This window comes from Equus przewalskii, chromosome 1 (assembly GCF_037783145.1).
Source record: "Equus przewalskii isolate Varuska chromosome 1, EquPr2, whole genome shotgun sequence".
NCBI lineage: Eukaryota > Metazoa > Chordata > Mammalia > Perissodactyla > Equidae > Equus > Equus przewalskii.
In genome coordinates this window covers 126,834,317-126,854,294 of record NC_091831.1, presented here as the reverse complement: position 1 = coordinate 126,854,294, position 19,978 = coordinate 126,834,317, and the positions used below count along the sequence as shown (strand labels likewise).

General features: G+C 47.3%; 1 protein-coding gene and 1 long non-coding RNA gene across 15 annotated transcripts in view; one reads left to right on the top strand and one right to left on the bottom strand.

The window, feature by feature from the left end:
* Positions 1-388: 388 nt before the first annotated feature.
* The window catches only part of MEGF11 (multiple EGF like domains 11), a 336,904-nt gene continuing 317,314 nt past the window's right edge, over positions 389-19,978 (bottom strand). For 4 of the 14 annotated variants that reach the window (XM_070576537.1, XM_070576518.1, XM_070576490.1 and 1 more), the window contains 7 exons: positions 18,391-18,627; positions 16,713-16,831; positions 14,210-14,276; positions 13,483-13,584; positions 10,905-10,961; positions 4,109-4,315; positions 389-3,489 (listed from right to left, as the gene is read on the bottom strand). In XM_070576537.1, coding sequence (XP_070432638.1) covers positions 3,329-3,489; positions 4,109-4,315; positions 10,905-10,961; positions 13,483-13,584; positions 14,210-14,276; positions 16,713-16,831; positions 18,391-18,627 — 950 coding nt within the window. In that variant the 3' untranslated portion in view covers positions 389-3,328. Of the gene's footprint in view, positions 4,316-10,904; positions 10,962-13,482; positions 13,585-14,209; positions 14,277-16,712; positions 16,832-18,390; positions 18,628-19,978 lie in introns of all 14 variants that reach the window. The other 10 variants (XM_070576560.1, XM_070576587.1, XM_070576570.1 and 7 more) reach the window with 6 other exon arrangements.
* Positions 16,041-19,978, top strand: part of LOC139076095 (uncharacterized) — a 48,330-nt gene continuing 44,392 nt past the window's right edge. The window contains exon 1 of the long non-coding RNA XR_011527362.1: positions 16,041-16,203. This is a non-coding gene — a long non-coding RNA (uncharacterized lncRNA). The remainder of the gene's footprint in view (positions 16,204-19,978) is intronic.

Below are 19,978 nucleotides of genomic sequence, written 5' to 3'. Positions count from 1 at the left end.
TGAGGTGGCCCTTAGAGTTGCCTTTATTCCATTCCACAGAAGTACCTTTGTGTCTCTGGAATTGAGCACAAGCTGTAATAGTTGTCTTTGAGTCCAAATCTTTTTGAAAGCAGAGAAATTCTCTATTAGAGTATACTAATGTCTATGAGATTTTTCAGTAATTTTTGGACATGAATATGTTGCTCCCATTCATTACTTTAAAGGAGGAGACTCTGTTATAAATTTGATAGAATGTTTTCACTTTATTTTCAAGCATCTCTTGGGATAATTCTCACTTTTCAGGCTCTAAAGTGACCACACAAAATGTAGGTTATTTCTGCCTTTAAACCTGAGGTGTAGATTAACGACACATTTTCAGTCTGCAGCACAACAGTACGCATTCTTGTTAAATTAGTTTGAGAAATTTATTTTATTTTGTACAAGGTATGATCCCTCTGCACAGTGAACAAATATATTACAAATCTGGGTTGTTTTTAAAAAAGTATTGCCATTTCATAGTCTCACTTATGCTATATTGTACAATAATTGTGTTTTCTTTATTGATTTGAATTGTATGCATATCACTTTGAGTGAAAACTTGGTTTCTGTAAAATAATTGGACAGGTCTTTCCAAGTTGCCAATAAAATGCAGAGTACACATGTTTAGGTTGACCACGAACCTATTTGTGACAGTGCTACACAGAAGCTCTAACAGTTGCTCTGTAAGATTGAAGTGTCTTTCACCAGTAACTCTTAGATACGTGAAGGCAGCTGTTACTATAGATCAGTCACACCCTCTGCCTTGCCCTTCTCCTCTGTATTGCCTGATTTGAGTTGTATTACATTTCTTTAAACATCATAGAATGCTAGAGCTGAAGGGTTGTTAGAGCTCCCTTACCCGTCTCTGCTTCTCCCTTCTTTTATACATGGGGTAAAAAGCTCAGAGAGGGCAAGCAACACTCAAATCTCTTGATGTGAATATGCTTTAGCAATTCCGCCATGCCACCTCCTGCTGAATTTTTCCCAGAAGATAGCTGGCAAAAAAGAGGTGGAATTTGAAACTTGAGTGATGCTGCTTGTTTGCAGTTTGCCACGCCACAGTTATTGTACATGCAGGGTAAGGGAAGAAGATAAAACCTAGGAGTGAGATGAAGTTTCTCCTTGCTGATCTGACTTTGCCTTGCTTCTCAATTCTTGCTTCACAAAGATACTTGAGCGCTTGCTGCCCTGAAATACTGAGGTAAGTCTCTTATCTATATTTCTTTCTACATATGTATGAGAAATATTTACTTGGGTCTACAAGGTAATTTTCTAGTATTTATATTTTAATAAGGCTTTTTTGGAAAGTAAATTTGCTATTGCTGATCACTTGCTCCCATGCACACATGCAGCATTCATTTATCAAATATTTTCCCCTAACAATAAAATTTGCTTAAGCCTTGTGTGAAGTGGGGGAGGGAAGATTTATCATTTGTTTATTTTCTTGCTTTTGCTGGTTATTGCCCAAACTAATGGGTCCATGGCAGACTTCCAATTTGTATCAAGGGCTTCAGAACTCCCACACTTGTTGTAACAGCTGTTCCAGCTTTGCAGTCATTTAGTTTCTCTTCTCTATACCTTTTCGGAAGTATTTTTATTGGGTGGACTGTACCAGAGAATGGAGCGGTATAGGGTGGCCATTAGTTTCCTCTGTTTACCCACTTGGTCTTTAATTCTTGTGATGAGGTCCTCTTTAGGGCTTGGGGGTGGCTCCATTTTGACTCATCTGAGCCTGTGTTTACTTATGTTCATTAGTAGTGGAAAGTATAGACACATCTGAATACTGGGATCTAGAGTATTAGCTTATTGTAATACATTTTTGGCTGTCTAAGTAGGTGATGGCTTTAAAGTAGAAGGTAGAAGTATTTTCATAGCCTTATATGCTGTTTACTATAAAGTTTTTACATCATGTTATAGCAACTGATTACAGTCCATTCTTCATCATTTCACTTAGTTCCATCAAAAAGCATAATGTACTTAAGCAACTTAAACTTGGTATATCCACTTTTGTCTAACTTCCTCTAGACTTTTAGGTACCATATTATGGCAAGCTCAAGATTTATGAAGAAATGTTTGAAAGAAAGTACTCTTCTAAGTCAAGGAATGCCAACCAAGTAAATTTGGGGAACCAAATAGCCATTTTTAGAGATACTTAATTCTTATCAGTCTGTGACTGCTTGCTTAAAAGCATCATCTCAGAGTTCTGTTTCACATATGACTCAAGTGTTGGATGGACTAAGGAAATGTGACAAGGCCAGGGCTGACTTGCAATATTCTTGAACTTTTAATGGGCAAGATTTGGTAAAGCTGGCCTAGAAATTATTATTATTATTATTTTTTAAAGATTGGCACCTGAACTAACAAGCATTGTCAATCTTTTTTTTTTTGAATTGCTTTTTCTCCCCAAATCCCCCAGCACATAGTTGTATATTTTAGTTGTGGGTCCTTCTAGTTGTGGCATGTGGGATACTGCCTCAGCATGGCCTGATGAGTGGTGCCATGTCCACGCCCAGGATCTGAACTGGTGAAACCCTGGGCCGCCGAAGTGGAGCGCGTGAACCTAACCACTCAGCCATGGGGCCGGCCCCTGGAAATTATTGTCATAGACTGAAAGAGGCTGTTATGCTTTGGAAACTTTTTTTTCTCCTCCTACCAGCAGGGGCAGAAGAGGGAAAGTTAATTTGTATTTATTAAAGTCTTATTTTAAAAAATTGAATTTGTCAGCATTAGACTATACATTAAACTCTGTAATCTTGACTGTTGTAATTTGATGGACCAGACATATATGTATGAGTACTTTAGGACTGATATTAGCACAGTTTGAATCTATGTACTAATTATCTTAGGTAATCAAACAGATGTTGATGGTAACAGCAATCAAAAGTACATATACATTCCAGGTGCTTTAAAGTAATCCTGTCCCCTCCCCAGTCCTCTTTTCCCCCTAGGAAGGTTGGAAAACCTGTTCTGCATGCTTTCTAAAGCATCGATTCAAGTAATTAAATATATAAGTATATATATTTAGCTGATGTTGATCAATAGTTGTATCTTAAATGTTTTAAAAGATCATATAATCCGGGACATTTGGGGTTGGGGGTGGGTGCGTGATAGGCTTTGCCTTTGTGAACAGACCTTTTGAGCAATTACAATTACCCCAGTCCCGTTGGAAGCTCTTCTTTAGTTCCAGGTGAATAACAACTAACACGCAGCTGGAGTCAGTCTGTACCATTATTTCAAGTCAAGGGATTGTCTTCTTTCAGAGTCAGAGAATATTCAGCAGAGCACATTGCAAGAGAGAGGCTTATCCCTCCTAAGTCTGCTTGTCCTGGGAGGGCCCATTGGCAGGGCTCTGTCTTACTGGGAGGAGGTCATAATGACCAGGAATATGGCTGTTCTTAGGTAGGTCGTATGGATTCTGGATATAGCTGGAGTTATGACCGCGGCCTTCTTGGACCACACTGACTGTGGGTTCTAAGGAATATAGTGAAAAATGAGTTCAGAGAACAGATTAGCTTTGGTTGCCTTGTTGTGGGGAAGAGTTCTATTTAACTGGGTGGGGAGAGAAGCCAAGGATTTATAAATCTGTGGTAAACATGAGGGTTAGGACTGAGGCTTGCTAAAAAGATGGAAAACCTGAGGGAGTGTGCTGTCAGAATCCCAAGCTCTGGTCAAAATCAAGAGATTTAAAATCTCCTCGAGGTAGGGATCTTATCATTGAGCCCAGGGACAGGTTAAACTAGGAGAAGGTAGAAGAGGGTGATTTAGAAACTTGCAAATATCTGTCTGATTGTTTTCTTTTTTAAACTGGAATTTGTATCAACAGTCAGTTGAAGTGTCTGTGTGTGTACCCACTCCCCACCCCGAGTACTTCTGCTTCATACTAGTCCTGGTGTTTTTTTAAAGCAGAGTTGGCACAAGAATTTGATTTCCTGCATGAGAGAGGAGGGCAGTTGTGGAAAAGACAGTTCACCTTGGATTCCTTAAAAAGCAACCAAAGAAGGGTGTGTTTTCAAGACAGGGTGAGTGGAGAGGGCTTCAGATGCTGCACTGTTGCCCTGATTTCACTAAGTTACTTATTTGAGACACCTACCAACTTCATATATATTTTTATTAGATGTCGACAAGGATGGCACATCTGTGTACGGAGACCCCCTGTGCACAGGCGACTTCATTTCTACATAGCTGCTTTCTGGAAGTTTGCAGGTGAGGATGGGTGGGTCCTTAATTGTGGCGTAAGGGTTTTCACTGCTATTCAAGGAGCAAGTGCTAGAACTGCACACGGATTCTTTCATGTAATCTGCAAGGCAAGAGAGATTTCTTAGGACAAGCAAGGACATAAGATTTAAGTACCAGAAGCAGACTGCACTTGAATTCATGTGTCTTCAGGATCCTGGAACTGTAAAAGCCTATGATAATCTAAGATTTACTTATTAAATATGTTGAAGAGTCTTTTCCTTGGTAGGCAGAGTTCTTTTTCCAAAGAAACTTATGTTTTTGGAGAGAGAGGAACATTTTTGTTTTTAGTAGTCAGGTATAGCATTAGAAAGGGATTAATTCAAGATATTTATAATATGCTTTCACATCTGTTACTTAATTTTTACAAAATCCTGCAAGGATAGTTGGTTACATTTTATAGGATGGAGGCCCAGAGAAATGAAGTAACTTGGCTAAGGTCACACAGCTCATAAATGTCAGTGCCAAGACTTAAATCCGTGCCTTGTGACTCCTTGGCCTGTGTGTTTTCTGTGATATCATTCTTCTTGATGACTAAGAAGCTTAGGTTCTGAAGAAGTAGGTGTGTCTGTGTGTTTTGGCACAGGTGTCGGCAGTATGGTAACCTTTAGGCAGCAAACTCTGGTGGCATCCCTGCTCTCCAGAAGCTCGTGATCAGAGGTGAGGCAGACTGAAGTGTAGTAAAGGTGTAAAAAGCACCTTGGTCTCAAGCTGGCCTTTGGAAAGTTCCTGTTTTCTAGCAAGTCTGCAGTGTGTCTCTGGAGTCACTTACCCAGCTCTCATGAATGCTAACTGAAACCTGTTTTAGCAGGACCCTTCTCTGATACTAGGAGAACGCATTCTTCCTCTCCTATTGCCTTTCAGGTGCATCATCCCCAAGACTTCAGGGTATGTTAGGGTACAAAAGGATGCAAATTAGTTTGCAAATATGAAGCGAGGTAACTAGTTCCACTGGAGGAAGAAAGTTCTCTTTGTGACTGGGAGACATGGGAGGAAAGGGGAGCCCTTCCTTCAACCTCTGTGCCATTCCCCTTTTGGAGAAGATCACTGCCTCCTGTAGATTTTCCCAAATGAGGCAGGACTTGCCTGCAAAAAGCAGCAGACTCTGTAATCTGGCAGCTCTGCCTGTCATCCATCTGTGAGGCTTTGCTAGCCAGGGGCTCTGGAAACAAGCACTGGGCTAGGTAGGCAAAAGTGATCTAAGTGGCCTCTGAGTTTCTATTAGTGGTAGCAGATGGCAGAATTCTTGGATGATCTTTCACTAGAACCACCATGAATTCTACTTTTGGCTGCTGTTTGTCTATCTATTCTTTCTCCCTCCAACTTGGGAGATTGATGGAAATGTAAAAAAGTGAAAGCGATGATGTAACTCAAGGGGTGACTAGATGTACCTTGGTCCACTGAGAGCAGAACACTCCACATGGCTGAAGTAGTTGAGATGTGTGCCACCACAAGTACTCTTTTCTCCCATAACAGGTAACTGTTGGGTGGGGTTGCTTTTCTGTTAGTGTAGGGTTTTGTTTTTTTTTTTTTTGAGGAAGATTAGCCCTGAGCTAACTGCTGCCAGTCCTCCTCTTTTGGCTGAGGAAGACTGGCCCTGAGCCCTCATCCATGCCAATCTTCCTCTACTTTATATGCGGGACGCCTTCCGCAGCATGGCCTGCCAAGTGGTGCCATATCTGCACCCAGGATCTAGACCGGCGAACCCCGGGCCGCCGAAGTGGAACATGCGCACTTAACCAGTGTGCCACTGGGTTGGCCCCAGTGTAGGGTTTATGATGTTTGTTTTAGCAGGTAACATTTCCTCAAACTTGTACAAAAGTACATCGATCCATTAGCTCCTTCAAGTGTTCACAACACCCTGTGGTGTAGGTAGAGCAAAAATTATTGTCCCCCCCCACCCCTGCCGCCCTTTTTCACTTAGGAGGAAATTGAGGCTTAGAGTGGGGAAGTGGCTTTCTCAGAGTTACACTGCTCATCAGTAGCAGAGCAAGCTTTAGAACCAGGCTCAGGGCATTTTCTATCACAACGTAGCCCACAAGTGGAGGGGGATGTTGGTCTTGGTCCCATCTTAGATTGTGGCCTCTTTCTAGCATAGAAGCCTAGAGAGAAGGAGAGAACATTCATTGCTAGACAGTGAACAGTCCCAGCCAGCCCCAGCAAGGATTAAAGGGATGCTGGGTTGGCCCAGCTGCTGGTGAGGCTCACATGGGAAAAGGTGGCTGTGGGTCCTGGACCATGACCTGCCCCAAGCCGCATACATGCCTCTACCGGGTACTTTGTTTCTCATTACAAGGGAGCGGAGGTAGGTCCAGGAACCCTAGCATGGCCCATTGGTCCCACTTTGGGTTCTCGGAACTCGCCAGTATGACTCAGAGCTGCTTGTTTGGAAGCTGACGACTAGTATTGCTTAAAGAAGGGCTGTCTCCTGAGTGGAAAGTCCTCACACCTCTCTCCTCCTCCCCACCCAGACACATCCTTTTACTTTGATTGGCAGCTGCCTCAGCTGCATGTTTTCTAAAACTTGAGGAATAGCAATAGCTCACTTTGTGTGGCACTTTCAGCCAGTCTTCACTCAGGTTAGGTCATCTGAAACTTGTAACATCTGTGAAGGGGGCTGGGCAGGAAGGACTATTGTTACTACTTTAGAAATGAGGAAGCTGAAGTTCAAAGTTTGCCTAATGTTATAAGCAGTTAGGACTCAACGCCCGTCTTCTCTGATTCCCAGTCAAGGTGTTTTCCCCTTACATCTTGTTACCTGTGCTCCTGTTCTGTGTGTCTAAATACACATTATGTCTGCAACAGCTTCACCTTACCCTTAACAAGGAAAACCCTTCATCTATGAGGCCAAACCCTGCTGAGAGAAAGGCCAAGCTCTAAGCTTTCTGTGGATGTCCCATGACTGATTCAGTTATGGCAGTGGGAGAGCCTTGAAGCTCCAGCTCCATGCCTAAAATGAGCCTCAGTCAGCCAAGAGTGCCCCCCTTCTGATTTCCACCAGAAAAGTCAGGGCTGCTTTCAAGGTTTGGGGAATAAATTGGCTGCTCTGCAGCAGGGGATGCACCTAAATGGACAAAAGAGAAGTTGGGGGAGGGGGAGGGGATTAGTCTCCGGGAGAAGCTCTATCTTCCGTAAAAGGGCCAGAGGTAAAGATAAAGGATGGAGAAGTGTGTGTGTATGTGTGTGTGTGTGTGTGTGTGTAGATGGTGAGGGGAGACTGTTGAATTATAGAATAATCTGGATTCTATTTCTGGGAACTGGAGGTTGGGGAAGGGCAAGGCGTGCTGGAAAACCCTACTTAAGGAAGCTCCTCTTTTCTCCAGTTGAGTCATCTACCTGCCCGGCCTGAGGGAGGGCGGGGTAAGGGGAAGAATAACTAGCTTCTCTAAGACACTTCCTCATCCTTTTGCAGCCCCACCCCCACACCAGTCCTTACACTTCAGGGCATTTTGCAAAGAAAGGGGAAGCTTCGATGCAGGCTACCGAAGCTCTAGGTGTCACTCCTCCAAGGCCTATAATTAGTATCAGTACTAAAGGCTTAGCCCTATAATGCCCTGGCATTTGCTCTCATCTAGTTCCTACCTCCCCAAAATCACAAACAGTCATTTACTATTAGAGGCAGAAGGGGCCTCTGAAATGAGCTAAACATCTTCATTTGATAAAGGAAGCAGCAAATCCAGAGAGGGGAAATGACTCTCCAAGGCCACCTTGTGAGTGAGATCTGAACTTACCCAGGCTTTTAGATTCATATTAACATCTAGTTAAGGCCAGTATTTCACTGTTGGGGAAAACCTAGGCACTAAACATCCATCTCTTGCATCTTAGCCTACACTGCCTTTTCTCTTTCTGGCCCTAGTTAGCATCCTTCTGATTGAGAGACACGGATATAGGGAGAAGAGTGGAGATCTCAGGGTCAGAAGGAGAACCACACCAGCTGAAAAAAGTTTTCAGGATGTCAGTGGGGTCCTAACTGCCTTGGAACCCAAGCTGACTGCAAGGAGAGATGTGGCAGTTAGATTACCAAGGAACATACAGGTGGGGAAAATGGCAGCAACAGTGGGATCCAGGATTTTAGGATCATAAAGATGATGGAAAGCAGTGGGGAGGATTTCTTTAGAGGACTTTGAAAAGCTTGACAGACAAGGAATTGAACATGAGGCAGTTTTTTTGCAGAATCCTTGTGCTGAGGGGGAGAAGGGGAAGGGGAGATGAAAAGTGTTTAGAGAAAAGTTAATGAGATTAGCACAGCAGTGTGACTGGTCTCATGCAACCTCCAGGATGACAGTGAATGGAGGTCTTCAGTAAGTAACGGGAAAGGGAGCATTGGCCGAATTGATGACTTTTAGAATGTCTGAGCTGGAAGGGGCCTTGGAGATGGTGCTACTACAACCCCATCCTTCTAGTAGGGGAAGAAACTAAGATGCAGCAAACAACACTATGACCTAGTTGGTGTCACATAGCAAGAACTGGGACCCAAATCCTTTAACCCCCAGGCCAGGGCTCTTTCCCATTGAGTTCGAAGAACACTTCGATTCTTTACTCTTAGCAGTTCTGATTTGGTTTGGCCCAGTAGTTTTAGGAAATAATTTCATTCCTGGTACAAACTCGTTTATTGAATGTTTATTTGGGAGTTCAGTCAGTTAGTGGGGTTTATTCCATGTCTTTGATAAGTATTTCTGTAGAGTTCTGAACTGTGACGTTCTGTTTTCCTCATTTTGAATTCTCTTGTTCTGATGTGCTGGTTCCCAACACCTGCGGTATGTTTGCCTATACGGTCTTCTTTTCTCTCTAGAGGATGATTACATCCAGAGTGGTGAAACTAAATCTGGCTGCTAGCCTGCTAAGGCCTTCCCCGCACTCAGAGGCTCAGATATATGATCCCACAAAACAGGAATGAATGACGCTGAGGCAGAGACATTGTTCTCCTTAGGTTTGTTTTACATTTATGGTTGCAAGTCTGAAAGTAGCTCCCCTAATCACAGTGGGCAGCTGTAGGACAACAAAGTGCATAGGAAAGTTGTATGCTCACTTACTGAGCTGTCTGGGCCTGTCTGAGCTTATTCACACTTGAGTCATGCACATTCTCACCTGGAAAGGCCCTTAGAAATCTTTCTGCCCGATCCCCATGCCTCTTTGAGAAAGAAACTGAGGTCCCAAATCACAGTGACAAAACAGTAGAGCTGTCTTTTCTGTTTTTAGCCTCACCTACTGTAATGATGCTTGCCTTTATTTGGATGGTTTAAGTCAAAACTCAGAAAATTGCCAGAATGATACTCCCAAGGGAATAGTGTCCTTTGGCTGGCCAGGAGCCTCGGGGTGACCTCCTGTCCTCAGATCGTCTTCTTGGGCACTGTACATCCTCACACACACTAGCGGAGACTTGCCCTTCCTGCTCTCTTGCTCAGAACACAATACTCACCACCACAACCCACCTCTAGCTCACTTTACTTCTGTTTGCTGCCCCACTAAAGGCTAGCTCTCCTTGGTTAGGAAATGGTTGTGTCTTAGGTATTATCTAAGGTTAAGTCTGAAGGACCAGAACAGTAATCTGAGAAATCTGGGTTAGTCTAGACCAGTGGTTTCTAAGTGTTAGTTGGTGATAAGCTGCATAAGGATACCCTGAGGTACTCAGCACAAATGCATCAGGGTACTCATCACAAATGTAGATTCCAGGGCCCAACTCTAGATCTACAGCAGAGGCGTGAGTAGATGGGGTGTGAACATCTGTATTTTTAGCAAGGTTTCCAGGTGATTCTGGTGCACTGCTAGATTTAGGATATCCTTTGGGACCTTTGCTGTCGTATCTTTTTCAGTTTGGCTGAGACTTAAATAGACCTCAGAGACAAAAGGACAGCCCTGTTACATTAGTACAACCCTTTACAATATGCAAAAACACTTCCCATCTGTGATTTTATTGGATACTCATGATAACCTTGTTAGATAACAGGACAGGTGGTAGACAATAGGACAACCTTGCCGATCAAGAAGGTGGGCCTTGGAGAGGTCACAGTTAATAAGTGATATAGTTCCAAAGCTGCCTGTTTGACTGTCATTTAAACCTAGGGCCTAAGCCCAGGGGCGAGACCTGGCCTTTCATCTTTGGCTTCACCTGTAGTCCTCCTAGAAGGAGGAGGACTTGCACTTCCCGTATGTTAGGGATTAGTCCTGGCTTCCCTGCTCTCGGGGGCAGAGATCTGTTGAGGGAGGAGTGCTGTACACTGTTAACACTGGTGTCATTTTCAGTCCTTGTGCCCCAGAAAGCCAGCACGTGCAGGGTGACATTCGTCGCCAGCGCAACAACAATAGGCCTCTGGGGCAGGTAGATTGACTTTATTTCGGATTTTATAATCAATTTAACTCATACTAATTGGTTGGATAATGACGTTCTACATTTCTGAAGACATTTAGTTGGCATCTATAAAAAACCCACAAGTGTTTGCTGAGCAGGTGCAACTGAAATTGAAAGATGAATTCATTATTATTATGATTGCTCCTCCTGGGCAGCAGCCCCAGGTCCTGTGGTCTGTTAGCTTTTTGGGGGGTGGGGGAAGAGATGCGCAGTTCCTCTCTGGTAGAATTCCTGGCCATTTCAGATCTGCACTCTTTATCTTGCTAAGCCCTTTCTAATGGGACGGCAGGATTGGATACTCTACCTTTGAAGCCTTTGTCCATAATGTATGTGTTTTGACGTCTATCCATTCCACAAGCACCTGCATAAAAATAGTATAAGGAAAGACAGATATGCGGGTGAGTAAGGTTACTTAGACTGCATGTGTTGTTGCTTTGGGGTTTTTTTTGCTTGGTTTTTTTTTCTTTCTCCCCTACCCTGATAATAGTCTTTTAGTGCTAGAAAATTATTCTGGGTTTAATCTACTCTAAATCATTTTGACCACACAGGAATTCTTAAAAGGCTCATAAGCATTAACAGTGAGCTACAGCACCCCCTGGCATATTCAGCACTCCTCCTCTTTAACCTTCACTCTGAGGGGAATGTTTGAGGGGAATGCCTTCCAGGAGGTGATCAAAGTCGGTTCTTATGCCATCCGCAGTCACTGTAGGTGAAGTTCCAGTCTCCAAAAGTATAGGATAAGGAATGAATCCGAAGCACTTCTTAGCCTGGGGGAAGGATGGGTAACATTCCAAATCCTAGTTCTGTTGGATTTTGGAATGGGCTTGAAGACCGTTTCTCACCTCTCAGCTCTGGGTCTGCCTCTTTGCTCCTGGATCTGAAGCTTGACTGAGGGGACCCAGAGAGGGAAGTGGACAGGTGGCTGAGGTTCTTGATTAGTCATCTTGACAAGATGTACAGTCATTCCCATCTACAGTCAGCTCTCTCCGTTACCCATTCTTTTGGGTGGACCATTTGCACATAATTGAGAGTTGTCTTTGAAAAGTATTACCAGTGTTTTTCAATCCCAAGAATTGTTCTCCCTTTTGGCTGTCATAGTTTATGCTAGGCTGCCACAGTGCACAGTCCTGAGCCCCAGCCATAGGCAGGACATAAAGCTTCAGGGAACAAGCTCAGGCTCTTTGCTGCTGGGGATCCCAGAAAAGAAATTGTCTGACATTTTTAGGTTGAGACAGTAATGACTCTGGCTCAGAGTCAAAGTCATTCTTTCTTTTCCCCAGCTTTTAACTGAGGACACAACACTGGGCAAGGCATGCAGGAGTGTGTACTAAAATACAGTTTTGCTCCACTTGACTCTCCCCAGTTTCTGACACTGAAGAGCAGCCCATTGCTATTTAGATGCCTCCCGTACCTTCTCCACATAGAGTTCCCAAGTTGAATCTGCAGGAGTCTACTCCTGTCCGCCTGCCTTCCCCACAGTACTGAGTGACAGGGCAGAATCAGGTCCAAGTTTTTCTCAAGTTCACTATTCTCCTATCGGTATCTGTGCCCTTCAGAAACATGACTTCAACAATCTGTATCTCTGGCATCAGTTCAGCACTTTATACCAGACAACGGCTTCCTTTGCCCTTCCTGAGGGAGGGAGCCTGGGCTGTTAACTTTTTCCCATTTTATATAACAGAAAACAAGGCCCAAAGAGAGGGTGTGACTTGCCTGAGATCACGCAAGTGAGAAGTTGAGTTGCAACTAGAGCCCAGATCTCCCCAAGTATTCTCTCCCATTGGCCACCAGCCTGCCTGAGTGTGAGCAAAAAAGGACAGCATGTGGTGGCCCTGGCTACACTGGTTGAAGAGTGAGATCTCAAAGTAGGGATAAATCTGGACTGAGCCCAGAGATGCTCCCATGTGGAACGAGATACAGGGTGGTGGTAGTGTATGTGTGTGTGGTTGTATTTGGTGAGGTTATTGAATGTCCTAGACACTGCCCAGGGGACCCATAGCCAAGAGCATAGCCTCTTGGGTACAGGCTTAGGGTCTTTGCAGCCCATGCCTGCTCAGCCAGCAGATGAATTCAGAACCTTTGTTTTTCTTAGTGCTGCTGGACCCAGGGACCTACATTTCCCTTGAACTTGAGAAACTCAGGCCCAGGTTGTCCAGTGTGCTAAGGCCCTGCCTTAGAGGGGCCACTTTGTAGGGAGGCCACATTCTCTGTTCATTCATTGCTCTCACTCCTGTGGGCACTCCTCACTCCTACTTCTGTAACTCCTACTCATATCCTCCCATGGCAGGGCTGACTTTGCAAGTCTCCTTTTTGCATCTTTCCCAAGCCACCAGGTTTGAGTCTAATACATGAGCACAGAGGATGTTGGTGACACATCTTGCCCCAACCTCTCCAGAGCCCTGCTCAACAACCCTACCCTATGATCTGAGAGCGCTTGCCTGCCACTGGTGGGTCTGGGGGACACTGGGCTTTTTGGCCAAAGAGCCAACTCTCTGTCATCCACACCCACAGGGCCCAGAGAACCCCAAAGCTGTCACCATCCCCAAGTCATTTCTCAATCGTTTGGGGTTGTATTCTGTGGCCCGCACAGAGTGCAGTTATCTTGTTCCCCTTCACCTAATACCAGTCATAGTTTGTTCACATCCACTGACTATGATGGGAGCAGAAGGGGTGATGGGGGATGCAGACCGGTTTCTTTCTTTAGATAAGGGATTGGGCTTGTAGACTACTCATGTCAGGAGGGAGGGGACTCAATGGGGACAGTTCTGAGGCCAGTGAGGGTGGTCAAGGGGCAGGAATCGGGTGTAGGGCAGGTGCTGGGTCTGGATTGGTATGAGAGCCTCAGGGACCTGGGGGATTGAGGGTAGGGCTGGGGGTCTAACCTGGTGAGTGTGGCTCAGCGGGGCGGCTGAGGTGTCTAAGTTCAATGTAGAAGTCCTCGGGCGGGTATCTGGCCTCCAGGGCACTGATCTGGAAATGGGAGTCTAGTGAGAGGAATGACAGGGAGGAGCCATTATTCCCAGGGCCCTGGTACGGCAGGGGAGGAGGACATGAGGGTCAGGGTGGGACAGGCTGAAGGAATTAGGGCCTCTCTATAGTGTCCAAAGGGGTTTGGGGCCAGCAGGGCCAGGGGGATTTGCTAGAGCTGAGGCCACCTGCCCTGCTTCCCCTCATTCCCCACCCCCACCCCCACTCCTATAGGAACTGGTGCCCACAAGGCATTGGGGCAGAGAGAAGGAACCCTTGAAAGGGGCACCTTGGTAGGGCCTGGGTCAGGCAGGGATCCCATTCCCAGATGGTGAGTACATCTTTTGCCTCTTTCTGCAATCCCCACGTCGGCCCCTAGCTGTCTCCCTTGTGGTCCCTGAGTCATAGCCATCCTCTCCCTATCGTCTCTATAGGAATAAAGGGGGTCCTGGGCCTCATTTGCTTATGAGAGCTGAAATGGGACTTGGGCTTCCTCCCCAGACCCCTTCTCCCTGTGGGAAACCATGCTCAGGATTCATCTACTAACCCTCTTGTTTGGAGCTGGGACAGGGCCCCTCTCAACGTGGAAGGAGAACAGGGTGGGACATGATGGCAGGGGACCAGACTCAAACCACTACTGACCTAACACGTTCACATAGCTGTAGGGGGTCCAGCCTGCTGTGTCTCTGTCAAGGGACTTGTTACTGAGCTGTTTGGAGAGTTAGGAGAGCCAGTTAATACCACCTAATACCGAGGTGCCCCTGCCCAGCCTTCACTGCCTTGTTCTCCCACCCCTGTGACGATCCTGACTCACTTAGGTCCTAGGTTGTTGAGGGAAAGGGACAGCTAGGTGTTCAGGACAGGCCACCATGGGGTGGCTGAGGCCAGTGGGAGCAAAACATACCCCTGCCTAAGCTGTCTGACTGAAGTTGTAGGGTTCCCAGGCCCCTGGGGCAGAGCCTCCTGAGAGCCAAGAAGTGGCCTGAGCCAAGCTGGCCCTGACAGGGAAAACAGGTCAGCTGGTGGGGCTAAGCTCCAGGAGAGGGGGTTCTGGTTGTGTCTCAGCTGCACAGCCATCTCCAGTAGGGAGGGAGGTGCTGAGGCTGTCTGCAACATCACTGTCACCTCTGCCACCTGGCCTGAGCTGAGTGTGAATCTTACTTTTGTGTGACCAAGGGGAAGCTTCAGGATAGGGTGTCCCTATCTATCCTCCTGCATTCTCACAGCCTTCATAAGAGGCAAGGATGGTTGTCCTCATTTCACAGCTAGGGACCTGAGTCCTGCCTGTGGGCCTTCAGTGGCAAAGCTGGGTCTAGAACTCAGGTCTCAGCATTCAGACCCATGTCCTTTCCATGTCATCACAGCTGCTTGCCTCTGCTACACATGCCCTATCTCCCAGGCTGAGGGGTCCTTGGGTTAAGTGAGCCAGAGGGTGACCAAGTGGGCAGCTCTGCAGTAACTCTGACCCTTAACGAAAGAGGGTGAGACCAAGAATGACATGGCCACAGGGGGCCTTTGCCTCTCCTCCTTGTCATCCTTTGCCTCTAACCTGCTGCAGCCTTGATAATGTGGTTCTAGTTAATCAAGGGCCTACTGGGAAGATCCTTTCCCTCAGCCTCCAGCTCCTCAGACAAGCCTAAAGCTGAAGATGGGAATGAGGGTCTGAACTGAGGAGATATACAGAAAGAGTGGCTAAAGCTACAGGGGTGCTGTCTACGGGGCTGATGGGCACAGACTTTGCATATGGGCCTCAAGGCATCCTGTATGCAGCACTCCCGTTTCATAGGAAATCTGAGGCTGAAAGCCCCTGAAGAGAACAATCAGGGGGGCTATGTTTCATATATATGAAACAACAGTGGTTGCCCTTGGGGCTGTATAGTGTGTTATTATTGTTAGGGGGTTCGGGCTACGCTGCCACCAGGTCTGTGGCAGCAGGCATGGTCTGTGGGCTGGTGGACATTGTCCGTGGGGCAGATGGAGAAAGGATTACCAGAGCTCTAGGGCAGAGGCCTGGAGGATGAAAACTGCTCCTATCCATGTTCCTCACTCAGGATGGATATTACATCCCTAATGGTCCTGCTATATTGTGTGTGTGTGTGCATGCATGCATGCACGCGCACATACTTAGGTAGGTGTCAGGAGGTGTGCAGCATGAACTTGTCAGACCTTGTGGTCCTTGAGGCTGTTCTTCATTTCTGAACCTCTCACTCTGCCCAGTATGGGTCCTGGCACTCTACACATGTGTTCTGAGACAACCTTGCCCAAGGGCCTGTAAGAGGACATCTTGCCATTAGCCAGGGTTATGCTGTGAAGGAAGGCTCACAGGACTCACTATCAACAAGAACCCTGGCTATGGATGATGTGTGGGTTCCATGTCCCTTGTGTTGGTTCTGGGGTTTTTTTGTTTTTGTTTTTGTTTTTGAGGAAGATTAGCCCTGAGCTAACTACTGCCAATCCTCCTCTTTTTGCTTAGGAAGACTGGCCCTGAGCTAACATCCGTGCCCATCTTCCTCTACTTTATATGTGGGACGCCTACCACAGCATGGCTTTTTGCCAAGCGGTGCCATGTCTGCACCCAGGATCCGAACCGGTGAACCCCGGGCCGGCCCCGTTGGTTCTGATTGTAACAGATACTTGTGAGTATGTATTGATGACGTGGTATGTCCAGATACAAAGATATCAGGTGGTTACCTAAGTTAATAGTGGTTACTCTATAATACGCTGGTTGTACTCATGGTGTTGGCAATGTACTGCAGTGCTTGGTGGTAGGTGGTGTAGTGTTTTGATTACATGTTAATAACATGGCAAAAGTGGCTACATGGTGTGCATGATTATGTGTGACAAGGATACACGGGATTATGACTTGGTACCAGTTGGTTACACACAGGGTGTGGGGGTATATGTTATATTAAGTGATGCTGAGGTTGGTTACCAGCATTTGTTGGCTCAATGTAATCTGCTGGCTCCCAGTTACCTGGTTTACCAAGTGTTTACACGTCCCATGGATCACAGGGCTGCATTTAATGCATTGGTAGTTGGTTCCACACGCACCCTCCAGGTGGGGGGGTGCAGTTCCTTCTTGGGCAGAGGTGAGGGCTGAATGGGAGGACAGTGGATGGGGGCTGGGGAGTCAGGGGCCCGGTACCTTGGTGGGGCTGTTCCTGTCCAGAGTGCTGGCCTGGCTGGTGGCAGGCCCCCCGCACGCCAGTGCGTGGTAGCTGGAATTGGAAAAGCACTGGGCATGGCTGCTACTTTGAGATAAATCTGGGAAGAGAACAAGGTGCCACATACCATCAAACTCCTGCTCCTGGCATGAGACTCCCCAATACTAACGTTTGGGCTGGGCAGTCTTGAGAGTGCTCTGCAGAGGGACAGCCAAGTCCCCCATCCCCCAAGCTTCCTGGCATCCACAGCCCCCACAGAAATCTGCAGAGCCTGCTTTGCCCTTCCATCTCAGTGGCCCTCCCTCAGGATACAGGTTGCCAGTGTGGAGGGTGGCACCAGCAGCTGGAGCATGGATGAGGAGTGTTGGCTTTGACAGCCTCAGATGTCCCTGTGCTGACTCTCCTTTGCCTCCCCTCAGGGGCAGATCCCAGTAGTGAGGCTATAAAGCGAACCCCACACCTCTTGGCCCCAGTCCTGCCCTCCTGTGGATTCTAGGATTTGTTCTCCACAAAGTTGGGGGAATTCCAGTGGAATGACATGGAAAAACATGGCCCAGCTTGCTCATTATAGTCATAGAAGAAAATCCCCAAATCTTCTCTGTGGACTTGAGATTTCATCAGCAGATATCTTTGGCTGAAACCCAGCAGGGCATGCGGGCCAGGAACTCTGAAGGCGGGGTCTGCCCCTGGGCCACCTCTGTCTATCTTGTAGCACTCAGCATGGAGCTGGGCACACAGTAGGCAACACTTAGTTGGGAGTGGGCTGACATGATCTTGGTTTTTAAGCACAAGGAGCAGGAGGCTGCAGGTCAGCCATGAGCTATGGAGCCAGCTGGAGAGAGCTGTCATCCTGGTGCTCAGACAGACCCAGCCTCTTGTGGCCCAGGGCTATGGGCAGTTTCAGAGCATTTTGGCCTCTTGTGTTTAAATATGAAGCAAAAAGCCTTTCTTATTCCTAAGGCAGCAGTCCAGGGTTCAAGGGAGAGGAAAGATCCAGCCCAACAGCCCTACCCCACTGCAGTCAGACTTACAGATAGAATGCTCACAGGAGTTGTTAGCACATTTCTGACAGACTGGGTTCCAGCAGGCTGGGCCAGAGGGACATTGCCCAAACTTTCAGACTCCCCCAAGTCAAGTACCATCCCCTTCCACTGTACCTATAGGGCCCTTCTAATCTGGGAAGTGGGAGGGAGGGTTGCTCTGAGGCCTTCATGAAGGAAGCAATAATGGAACGGGGCCTGGACACTGGGCTTCAAGGCCAGTTTCCTGAGGTGGCACAGGCATCAGGCTGGGAAAAGGTTCCCCTGGCGAGTTTAGGACAGTTCTGCTTAGTGTGAGTGCTCCTATGGCCGACGCCTGGTGAGAAGGCTGGGAAGCTGTGGGGAAGTGGAGGACGCTCCTAATCCTAGGCACCCAGAGCTGGGGGCCCAGGAAACAACACCCCTGTGGAAGCCCATCTACCTTTCCCAAGTAGGCTTCTGCTCCCCACCCCCACTGTCTCTCTAGCAGAGTCTTGAGCATCCAGCCCCAGTTACCAACTCTGCATGACCACCCACCTTCAACAATAGCCCCGGCTGTCCCCAAGGATACTGTGTGGCTCTGCCTGTGTTGTGTGTGTGTGGAGGGGGAGAAGGGGGATGCTGGGGGCAGAGCCCTTACCTGAGAGGGAGTAGTCAGTGCTGGTCATCCTCATGGCAGGTGTGTAGGAGACTCGGGGAGCCAGGTCACGGCCCTTCTCTTTCTGCCGCCTGCGGCGCCAGGCGAACAGGCCCAGAAGCACCACAATGAGGAACAACAGGAGGACGATGCCTGTGATAGCACCCACCGAGTGCCGCTCTACACCCAGTGCTGGGCTGATCTTGGTGTAGGGATTCAGCTCCTCCATCATAAGGGCAGCTGCAGGTGGAGGGAAGGCCTGAGCCTGGAGCAGGCCTGCTTCTCTTCAGATCTCCTCGGCCCGGGGCCTAGAAGCCTCTATCATTAGGAGCCTGGGTTCTGGTTTTGGCCCTATCCTTCAATCCCTGTGTGATCCCAACCCTCACTGTGCCTGTTTCTTCAACTGCCTGAAGGGGACGGAGTCCCGGAGTCATGACCAGAACAAATGCAATCGTGGATGGGAAACAAAATGATAACGAATGTTCATTGAGTATTTTACCCTATTCTAAAAATGCAGTACAGATATTAACTCGTTTGATCTTCCCAGCAGCCCTATGAAATAGGAATTATGTAATTATTTCCCTTTCACAGATGACGAAACTGAGTCACCAAAAGTTTAGGTAACTTGCCCAAGATCACACAACCAGTAATTGGTAGTCAGGTCTCTCAAAGTGTCTGAAAAAGACTGGACTCAGCCTCTGTCTCTCTTACCAGCTGTGTAACTCAGTCCTCAGTTTGCTCATTTGTAATCTGGGGACAGTAATCCCACCCTCCCCAGGAGACTGTGAGCACCATATGGCAAGGAAAGCTGTGAGCACTGTGCCAGTGTGCCCAGAATTACTGCCCACAAAACTCCTCTCGATGATATATGTGTGAGCCAACCCCCTCCGAGCTGATGCTCAGCCCAGGGGGACATCCTGCTGGTCTGGCAGCTTCTAGGCCCCTCCTGGGCTGTGAGCAGTGGGCTGAACAGAGCCAGCCAACATCACCAGGGAAGTAAATGTGCTGCATGATCCTGCTCAATGACATATCGTCAGAATGCAATGGAAATGTCTTTTGGCCCCTTTTCTGTAATATGGATAATTGAGAGCACACACTGATCCTCCATCTCCTACAACCACCACCAATATAATACCTTACACATGTGTGCAGCACTTTACAAAGGGTTTTTATGCATACAAAACCCTTTATCAAGGTCTCACTTATGTGCCGGGCAGTGTGCTGAGTCCTTTACTCACATTATGTCAACTTGGTTCTCAGAACTGCACTATGGGGTGTTGTCTGACTGTAGAGCTGGGGCCAAGGTTGAGCCCCTTTGGGGTCCTTGGCCCTCAGCACAACCTTGTGATGTGGTGGAAGACAAGGATTAATCTTCTCTTTCCACTTTGCATGTGGATTAACAGGCCCAGCAAAAGGAAATGACCTGCCCAAGGATACCTAGCAGGTAATGGCAGAGCCAGGATTTGGCAGATCTTCTGTCCGGTGGTCTATCCACAGCACTAGCTTGTGCTTACCCTCGCTTGGCTCACAGGAAGCTTGCCAAGATGAGCATGGGGAAGCCGTGACCGAGAGGCTGCCTGCTCCATCTGCC